Source organism: Toxoplasma gondii, chromosome II (assembly GCF_000006565.2).
Source record: "Toxoplasma gondii ME49 chromosome II, whole genome shotgun sequence".
Taxonomy (NCBI): domain Eukaryota; phylum Apicomplexa; class Conoidasida; order Eucoccidiorida; family Sarcocystidae; genus Toxoplasma; species Toxoplasma gondii.
In genome coordinates this window covers 1,820,359-1,830,162 of record NC_031469.1, presented here as the reverse complement: position 1 = coordinate 1,830,162, position 9,804 = coordinate 1,820,359, and the positions used below count along the sequence as shown (strand labels likewise).

The window sequence follows — 9,804 nt, the reverse complement described above, 5'->3', positions numbered from 1 at the left end:
CCGCGCACTGCACCACGTCTCTGCTTTGCCGTTGTTGGTCGACTGCCTCTTCCTCCCCGTCCCCCTCGTTTTTTCTTCACTGGCGCAGCAAGAACCTGAAAAAGGAAACGCGAAGTGAAGCGGAACTCGCGAGGCAGATCGGCCGACGTTTCTGATGCAGGCCCGCGAGCTCCGGACCGCCGCTCGCGTCCGCCAGCAACTGTATATACACCGGGTGAAACCGGCGTCTGTCGAGGGCCATAAGGTCTTTTTCTGTCTGGAGAATCGCGACAGAGACCTTTTTTTTCGCAGGCTGAAACGGGGACAGCTCGTGACGCCCACCCCGTCGTTGCGGCGAGTGTCTTTTCAAACGGGTGAGTTTTGCCATGGCCTCTCCTCCTCACCTCGCGCACACTCATGAGACTCTTGACGGCGAGACCTTTGACGGCCAGCGCAGGGGCGAAGAAATGACCCAGGGAGAAGGCCGCTGCGAAAAAGACACTTTCAGGAATTGCATCCGGGCAGAAGTCCAGAAAGTCGCGTGACTCCAAACTCGAGACTTGCGCATCGACGGTGCATGCGCTCCGCAGTCTCTGACACTGCTTGAAGAGTGCGTTCGTCGCCTCCACTGTCACCTAGTACCGAAGATACGGAAAAAGGAAGGGACAGAGGGACGAAGAATGGAGAGGAAATGAAGGAGACGAAAGACATGCAGAAACACAAACGAGCGAAGAAAGGCGAGAGAGAGAGAGGGAGAAGCAGGGAAAAACGAAAGGGTAAAGTGAATTACGAAACGTGGAAAGGCAACAAACAAGAGAGAGGGCAGTGGAGAGACGTGCAAAGAGAACAATCGATGCAGAGAACTCTGCGTGAAAAGAACAGAACGGGGACGAGAGAGAGAGGCAGAAGAAAACATGCAAGGAGGCCAGACATTTCAGAGCCATACTTCGTCAGGCACAAATTTCGAGAGGACGCGGGCGCGATTTTGGCCAGCATCCGCTCTGAATCGACACAGACACTCTGGATGGCTGTGGAGATCCGTGAGAAGACGTAGCAAGCATCCTTGTGAAGTGTGTGACTGGAGTTCTCCGTATTTCGCAACTTCTGGACAAACTGTAGCTTGCTTCAGAGTCCCCGTGGTTGGCCGCAGAGTCCTGGAACTGAACACAGGAGTCGTCTGCCGAGGAGGCGAAGCACTGTTCTCACTGAGAGGCGCACACAGCTTCCCAGTTCAGAGACCATGGGCCGTAGTAGTAGTAAGGACGCAGAGTTCACGAGGTTGAGAAAACGTCTTGTCGTCAGTGAACGCGCAGTTCCCTAGACAGAGTTTCATCATGCGAAGCGCCAGTTCTGGGATGAAAAGTCGCGAAAACCTTACCCCGGCATCGATTGTTTTGAGGACATGACGAAATTCAGCTCGAGAGAAAACTGAATTGCCTTTGGCTGTCACCGCCTGCCGAAAGCGACTTGTTGGAGTGACCATGCTTTCTCTGTACAGCGAGGCGAGTGAAACAGAGAAAAGCAGACGAAACAGTTTCTAAGATTCGACGTTGTGTCGAGAAGTCGAAAGTCCTTTACCTCGGTTTTCTGTGTCGCAGTGATACCTGGCGTTCCTGTCTTTTTACTTTTCCACAAACTACCGCCTTGACGGATCTCTGGAAAGACAGCGGAAGCTAGAGATCTCGGCAGCAAAGGCATTGACGACGCAAAGCTGCAACCCAACTCGCAGGATCTCTACTCCCCAGACGCGGATGAGACAAAGGAGTCGAGGTCGAGACAGGGAATGCTCGAAAAACAGAGCAAGGTAAAGCAGCTGAGAGTCAAAGTGCTTTGTGAGGTTTCTTCTGAACGAGTTTCAGCGTTTCTTCATCCCTCGGCTTCCCTTTTTTTCGATTCATTCTTCACTCTTTTGCCCCCAGCCCTCTTCTCCTCTCTTCCTCTCATCTGGCTTCCACCGCCTTCTCGTTCTTTTCTTGTTCTTCCTGTCTTCTCTTTTCGTTCTTCTTTGTTCTCTTATCGTTATCTTCTTCTCCCCGGTCGGTCTTTTCTCACTGAAACTCGGCGACGTATGCGTCGACGACCGACTTCAGCAGCGCCGTTACCGGCAGATACGCTGACGACAGGAATTCGCATTTGAATCAAGAAGAAGAACTTGCCGATTGACGTGGAACTGTGAGGCGAAGAAACATTTCGCGCATCTTTGGAAACTCCAAGAGACAAAGGCAGTCGTTTCCGTGTCATCTGCAGCACGGTACTTCCCGTCCATCGTTTCGAAAAGGTTTCAGTCCTGACCTATGTGAGATGTGTATCTCCTGAGCGCCTCTGGATTTTTTAGAACGATCGCGTTGACCGACAAAAACGCGAGAATCCAGTCTCATGATGAATGTAGAGAACGTTTACTCTCTTCTTCCGTGTCGCGATTCGTATGTCGCTGTTGAGCGTTCCATCTTGCTTTCTTTTTTCCCCTGCCGAGTTGCTCCTTTTTTCTTTGAGGTGCTGTTTCCTCACCGTCCTCGAGAGGGGAGGGAGGCGAGTCTTCACATTTCGTCGAGAGGACGCAGTCGGACAGAGTCACACTTCCCTCGAGACAAGGATCGAGAAGCTTTTTCCACGCTTCTGACGGCAAAAGCAAGCCTGACCGAATTAACACCTACGCCCTCACACACCAACAGGAGGAAAACTCGAAGCTGTATTGATCCTAAATCAGACTGAGTTTCTGGTCCAGGTCAACACTGCGTAGATTTAGTGCCAGGAGAAAGGTCCGACTGTCCTCCAAATTTTAACAAGTCGACGATCCTAAACAATCACTGGCGAACTCCTCTTGACAGACTCAGCTCCTTTTCCATGACTGTGCATCAGACGAATGCGCTGGAGTTGCCGGATAGCACCCGCGAGACAGCGGGGCGTCGGTCTTTCGTCACTCGCATCCTGTTCTGCATCCAAGCGCCCTGCAGATGTGGAGCACTCGGAGTTGAAGAATCCACCATTCTTTGTCGATTTCTCCGCCTACCATTTCGACTTCTGCATGCGACAGCTGGAGGGGAACTGTCTCCTCAGGTTTCCTTCGTTTTCGTGCGAGTTTCGCCTCCTTGCGCTTTTGTTCGAGACCCGCGGGAAAGTCGTTGACGAATTTCTCTCGCAGGAACTCGAGAAGAAGGTGCTTTTTCCTCTCGCCGAGCGTCGCCGTCTCTCCACCCCCAACTTCCTCCAAGTCCCTCTCACTTTCCTCCAGGTGTGCCAGTTCTTCTGCTTCTTCTTCCTGCGTCTCCTTGTCTTCGCGGCTGCGAGTTCGAGGCGAAGCAGACGGGTGCCACAAAACGATTCGCATGCACAGCGCGTCCAGCAAAGGATCCCAGCCGCGCGCAGGAAGGCCCCTGAGGCCTTCGACAGCCGCTGCAAACCCCACAGAGGCGGCAACCAGGTGCTGCGGAGGCGGCCGCAGATCTTCGTCCTCTCGCGCGTTTGCTGTCGCGTCTCTCAATTCGCGCATCGCCTCCACACGAGCTGCGTCCTGCCCAGGAAAATCATCGGGGAAAGCGGCAGAAGAAGACGAGGAAGAGGAGGAAGAAGCAGAAGAAGAGGAAGAAGAAGAAGAAGAGAAGGAAGATTTTCTCTGCGGAGACGCGGGGTGCGAGAGGAAGGAAGGCAGGGAAGAGGCAGGTCTGTCCGTTGACTTTTTCGACTCGCGGACTGCCTGACCTCCAACGCGTTTGCCGACGGAGTCTGGTGTGAAGAGCGAAGCAGCAGGAGACGCGACCCTGCTGTCGGTCCCGAGCTGCTGTTTCCCCCAGATCTCAAGGCGTTTCTCCTTCATCACCTCTTGCAGAAGTTTCTCTTGCTCGAGTTCCAGTTGCTTGTTTCTCTCTTTTTGCTGCTGGCGGGCGCGACGCAGAACAGAGAGCGAGTTAACTTTCTCTTTTCTCCAGCGACTGCACTGCTGACGCACAAACAGAAAGACGCTGAGAACGGGAGGGGGATAGTAAGACGACAGCTCGCAAAAACCTAAAAATCTGGGCAGAGCGCACAAGACATGCACAGCGGCAGGCATGTGGCGAACGCGACAGAAAATGCACACGAACGCGCTCTTAACTCGAAACCATCCAAACAACGAGAGAGAGAGAGAATCCGCGACGCGAGACACCACAAGTGTGGGGACCGAACTCAAGAAAACACGACCAATATTCATCGACATACAAAGGCCTCCATATACATCAGCATACATTCATGCACAAATATATATTCATACACAGATATACATATATATATATATATATAGATATATATAGATATAGATATACATATATATATATATGCATATATTCGTATCAATGAGTACATGCTAAGCGTTGGTTGTGGACCGCCGGTGTGTCTTGACAGAATAGGAGCACATGGGGTTGTCCTTTCGGTTTCTTCTTCTGTTTGTCTTGCTGCGTCTGTACCTGACAAACAATTGGAGCTCGGTGTGTATGTGATCTGTGTTTTCTCCGGCTTGGTGCATCAGCTTGGAGAGAGCAGAGAGGACTCGAGCGATTTTCTTCTCCGCCTGGGACACGAGGCCAAATTCCTCGACTTCAAACTCTCGCCAGGCATCTAGCAGAGAAGGGGGCGACCGCGAGGAAACGATTTTGCCTTCGCGAGAAACGGCAGAATGGGGCTCCGAAGCAGGAGCGAAAGCGAATTCCTGGGAGGTTTTGAAATCGTAGATTCGCTCTATGTGGCGCAGCAGATCCGGGAGGGAAACGGAAGCCTGAAGATCGGAAAAGAACGGACCAGTGCGACTCAGGTCAAGGGAGGCAGTCCTCCCAGAGATCATGACAAGGTAACGACTACTTTTGGCTCTGTGATTTCCTCGAAACATGTGATAGACGAGAGAGAAAAAGATCAAAATGAAGGAGGGTGCCGCACAACGCTATGTTTCTTTGAGCAGAGCGCTTCTTTACGTTCCTCTAGCTGAATCGCCTTTGTCTCCCAGTCTGCGTATCCCCCTTGTGTGCTTCCAGTGTCTTCATGTCTGTGTGCTAGGGTGTGTGTCAACCCTGCGCTCGTTCCGGGACCGGAGTTGCTTTTTTATCGCGCCTGTCCCCTTCCACTTTCTTCCTCGTGTACGAGAGAGACGCATCTGCATCTCTGGAGCCTACAAGATCTGCAGCGCGGTATTTGAGAAAAAGCCGCCGCAGAAACTTCCACCGGAGTTTGACAGGCGCCGAGGCGTCGGGACAGCCGAGGTCTTCCTCGTGTACAGAAGCCTCTGCGTCTGCCATGTCGCAGACTCTGAAGAGGAGATGGAAAAGAAAGGCAAACTGTCCGATGCGTGGATGCAGGCCTTCGCTTCTCCCACAAACTGTCCGCTCGCAGATTGCGAAACACTCCTCCTTCTCCCTTCTGTTTTTTTTGCCAGTGTTGCCGTAGATCGGGGTGCCCCCCGGCTCTTTGCGCTTCGGCCTTCTCACAGCAGAGACGACTTAGATCGCGTCGAGCGCCAGGAAGACGCAAAGTAAAAAAGGAAGAAAAGGAATCTCCGGTGTGTGCTTTGTGCGAGGGGTCAGACGCGTAGGTTTTGGTGGCGTTCACGTCAGGCTTTGCTTGAGTCTGGAGAGAGAGGCGGTTTGTCCAAGGTTTAAAGCATTTTTTTTATAGGGAACATGGAGTCTAGCTACAGATGCTTTCCGATTGCTCTCCATGCAACCGACCGTCTCGTTTGTTTCTTCTCAATAAGCAAACACAGTTCACTGGGTGTCCAGACCTGCTGAGAAATGGTGTATCTGGAGCCGCGGCGAGAGCGACATGTGTGTGGTCCGCTTCTCGTTTAGACCGGGGCATTTGAGAAGAGGCGGCAGAAAGCGTCGATTTGTCTCTGTTCGCTTCGTGTCTCCTTCCCCACAGTGTGCCTTGCCGACTGTCGCTTCTGTCTTTCTTTTCCCCTAGGATCTTCCTCTCTGCCTTTTCCGTGAACTAGTCGAAGCTCAACGCGCTTCTGGTCTTCAACTCTCGGCGTTGCGCGCCGGTGAGCAGGACAAACGACAGAGATATGTGTTTCGAAACGCTTTCGCTGATCCTTCCTCTGGTCTCTTTGTGGGGTTTTCACTTTTTCAGGCGAGTCTTTCCTCTTCCTTTTCTCGAGCTTCCTCCTGGCATCTATGGCGAATGCTCCTTCTCTGCTTGTGCCTATTTCTCTGTTCTCCGGTGTCTTTTCGAGCTTGCGTTCCTACCGAAATTCCAGTTCCCCGTTGGCTAGCTCGACTACTCGACCTGCGCGTTTGTCTCTCAGGGTCGCGACCGACTCTCCTTTTCCGACAACCAGCGACGCCAGGGTGTGTGACAGACCCTGCAAGAGGCCTTGTTGATGCATGCATTCAGAGCTGTGAGTCTCCAGGACTTCTTCGACATCGGCCATCAGGTCCCTCGTCCTCTCTACGACCTAGAAGAGATCCGAACGAGAGCAAAGCGAAAGCAAACAGTGTCACCGATGAATCCCACGCTTCCTAACGAACGGGGTTGTTGTCTGTCCTGCGTCCGCGGAGGAGCAGGGAGTCTGAAAAGTCAAGCGTGAAGTTCTCTGAGTGTGGAAGGTTCCCCTAAACATCAGTGAGACAAAAAATTGAAGACTTCGGCAGGCACGGATTCAGTGCCTTTGAATCGAGAACCACAGGCGCATCAACAAAATTCGAAGAGTGAATCTGAAATCGATTTCTGCAACTCGTAAAAAGTGAGACAAGCACCGACACCCGAAGGCGTCACGCGTTCAAGGAAGCGGCGTTTCTTCTCCAGTCTGACGCTGAAGCCGCAAAAGTGGATGGTAGTCTGCGCCAATCATCTTCCAGAGGTTCGTTCGACTCTGAGAAAGTGGAAAGGCCGTTGCAAGTTGCAGGTTCAGTGTCGACGCTCAGATGGAAGCAGGGAAGGTGTGGCGAGAAAAACAAACGCGAGAGATCGAAGGAAACTAAAGAGGCAAAAATGCGTCTGTGTTCTTCTTCAAGCGATCAGCAACTGCATCTCTCGATGTGAAGATGTCAAGAGCGAGAAGGTGACGAAGAAAAACCGGTGTCACAAGGAAGGAAAGGGGATCACAAGGAGAGAAAGGGTGTCACAAAGAGGGCACCACAGGCAGCAGAGAATGTAGAGGAACCAAGGTGGGGAGTTCGCACTTCCTCGTTTGGAGTGAGTCTGTTGATTTCGTTGACAAGTTTTTCAATTTGCTGTCTGAGGGCGGCTTGCTCGTGTTCGTGCTTCGTCTTTTCTTCTTGCTTCAGTCGCTTAACCGAATCGAATAGACACTGTAGCTCCTGATTCCTCCGCTGTACGGACAGCAGCTCGGCTTCTCGACTTTGATGCGAGACAACGAGGTATTCCAGTTGATGGATGTAGCTGACAACAGACAGGAGAGACGAGGAAAAAGAAGTCTTCCAGAGCAGCTTGAAAAAATTATGTCTTTCCTTTGGAACAGCTGAAGCGAAATACACACAGCGATTATAGCACCTAGGACTTCTCTCACTCCAACAACTCCAAGAGAATGCTGCATATTTCGGAAAGCCTGGCTAACACACTACTACGCGGGTGTACGCAACACAGTCTAGTGTTTCATCCGAAACTTAGCTGAGAGAATAGGTACATATGTAAATGTATACATTTATATTTATAAATAGCTTTATATGTCTTTGTAAGTTTATCAATGTATATGTATTTGGTGTTCCTGGGGCAATAGAAAGACATCGACGGATGGGAAGAAAGAGGCACCGGGATTTGTGTTGTATGGGGGGTTTGTTTTCTGCATTTCTGTCTTTCTCTCTTTAGTCGCCACAGGTTCTGCACTTCTTCAGGAAGGACGGAAAGCGGCCTCACTGTTGATGCGCCGCGATCTCCCGGTCAAGAGTGAGGAGGAGGCCTTTGACGAGACTTTCCACGGCAGCGACCGCCCAGAGATCTTCGCGCCGTGATGTGGAGAGAAGGTGTCGGAGGGCGAGACGGAGATCTCTGAGCACACGAGATCTGACATTTTTTTCCAACGTCTTTTCTCCGGACGGCCCCGGACAACGCTCGACTTTCTGCGCTTAACGTACACTTCCCCACTCGCGTTTTTACGGCTCTAGTTCCTGCTTGTTTGTCTGCTGGTGTAGCGTAAAGATGATGGACACTGTTTTCAAAGGTGCGAGGGTTCCAACATGCATGGATGCCCCATCCTTGGATACACTTCACTTGAAAGCCGAGCAAGGCGAAGACCCGAGAAGAGACGAGGCTAGAGAAATGGGAAAAAACAGCAGTCACGAAGAAGGTGAGCCAGAAAGGGAAGGAGAGAAGAGAAAGACAGTGAGGAAGAAATCGCAAGAGTCTTAGGGTTCAGAGACGAAAAGGAATCGAACAAATTCGAAGACGCCAGCGAGGAATCTGCGAGAACAGAGTGGAGATAAACAGGCACATGTGAACAAAGGTAGACAGACTCTTGTCGTTAAGAGACCTCTTCTTGGGTCGTTGCGTGCCTCATGTCGCTCTCCACGAGACGCCTCACATGTTGCCTCTTTGCCACTGCTGGATTCCTGCGACTTCCATGTATTTCCTTCTCCCCTTTCTTTTTCCTGTGTGTTTTGCCTTTCCGTCTCCTTCTCTGGATCTTCGACTTTTCAGTCCGGTCTCCGTGCTTCTTCTCCCTCTCTGGCTCCTCCCTCTCTGGCTCATCCCTCGCATTTACGCTAAAGCATCAGGCGTCCAGTCTGTTGTCATCGCTGAGCTCTGACTCTCGTTATCCAATCCTCGGGTCACGTGGAGAAAAAGACACAAGAATGCGAAGGTGATCCGTTCTGCCGTTTGTTTTCCAAAGACACAAGAACACGAAATGAGGGGTTCCATCTTTGTTTTGCTTTTCTCGCGCTCACCGTACCGCAAAAAGTCTTCTGCCACAGCGTCAGGTTTCAGTTCCTGGAAGTTCAGGAGAACGGTCTCGATGTCGGGGTCTGTCAGAGCATTTTCTGTCAACTTCTCAGCAATTTCCGCCTGCGTTTGCCGGAGCTGCTTTGCGAAATCGTCCTTCGTCTCTGGGTCGCATTCTTTCTTTCTGTCCCCGTCCTTATCGGACGTCTCTCGCTTCCTGCTGTCCCTGCCCTCCTCACGATGCTCCGTAGAGACCGCGAGGCTGGTACCTTCACTTTTCCTCAGCTTCCCCTGCAGACCCCGGCTGTCTGCACGGACACCGCGAGATTCTCCGCCTTCGCGTTCTCCTTTCGAGACAGCAGACGCCCAGTCGCGAGCTCGAAGACGGAAAGCGGCAGCGTCTGTGTCTGGGGAAGTCGCAGCGAGTGACGCACTGGAGTTTCTCAACGAAGAGGAATGCGCGTTGGAGGCGAGACCAATCGACGCTCGCGACGCACTGGGCTTGGCTTCCACGCGAAGACCATGCGCGAAACAGAACTTCTCGGTGTCTCTGCAGAGGACAATCTGTCGCGAACACCCCCCCGGCGAATGTGTGCAGCTCAGAGGGTGCGAGAGACTCAGAAAGCGTCTGCGCGTTCGGTCTGAAGGCTGCCAAAGGTCTCTGAGGGAACAGCAAAGTCACAGCTCGCAGGAAACAAACGATTTACTCTCTAACGGTCCTCAAAAGGCAACACGGCTTTCTGCACAGCAGGGGTGTTCTGGACGGTGTCTCGACAGCCTACGCGCTGGAAAAGGCTGCAGGTTTCCTGGAATAAAATACAGAAGCTAAAGGGACGTAGGAAGAGTGGAACGCCGAGAATTGTGGTTGGACATGGCGAAAACAGATCGCGGATCTGTTTCTACGCACTCTTGTCAAGGATCTCTGTCCCGAAGACACCTTTTAGCTTTCTGAAAAGAGCCGCA

General features: G+C 52.0%; 2 protein-coding genes across 2 annotated transcripts; both read left to right on the top strand.

The window, feature by feature from the left end:
• The first annotated feature begins 4,445 nt into the window (after positions 1-4,445).
• On the top strand, positions 4,446-7,592 carry TGME49_297495 (hypothetical protein). Its single transcript, XM_018782321.1, has 4 exons — positions 4,446-4,798; positions 5,378-5,473; positions 5,905-5,983; positions 6,248-7,592. Exons 1-4 carry the CDS (start codon positions 4,628-4,630, stop codon positions 6,463-6,465), a joined length of 564 nt encoding a protein of 187 aa, XP_018638365.1. The 5' UTR covers positions 4,446-4,627; the 3' UTR covers positions 6,466-7,592.
• A 508-nt stretch (positions 7,593-8,100) lies between these two features.
• TGME49_297492 (hypothetical protein) lies at positions 8,101-9,670 on the top strand (the record flags this gene model as incomplete). Its single annotated transcript, XM_018782320.1, has 2 exons — positions 8,101-8,248; positions 8,955-9,670. 2 exons carry the CDS (start codon positions 8,101-8,103, stop codon positions 9,668-9,670), a joined length of 864 nt encoding a protein of 287 aa, XP_018638364.1.
• Positions 9,671-9,804: the final 134 nt, after the last annotated feature.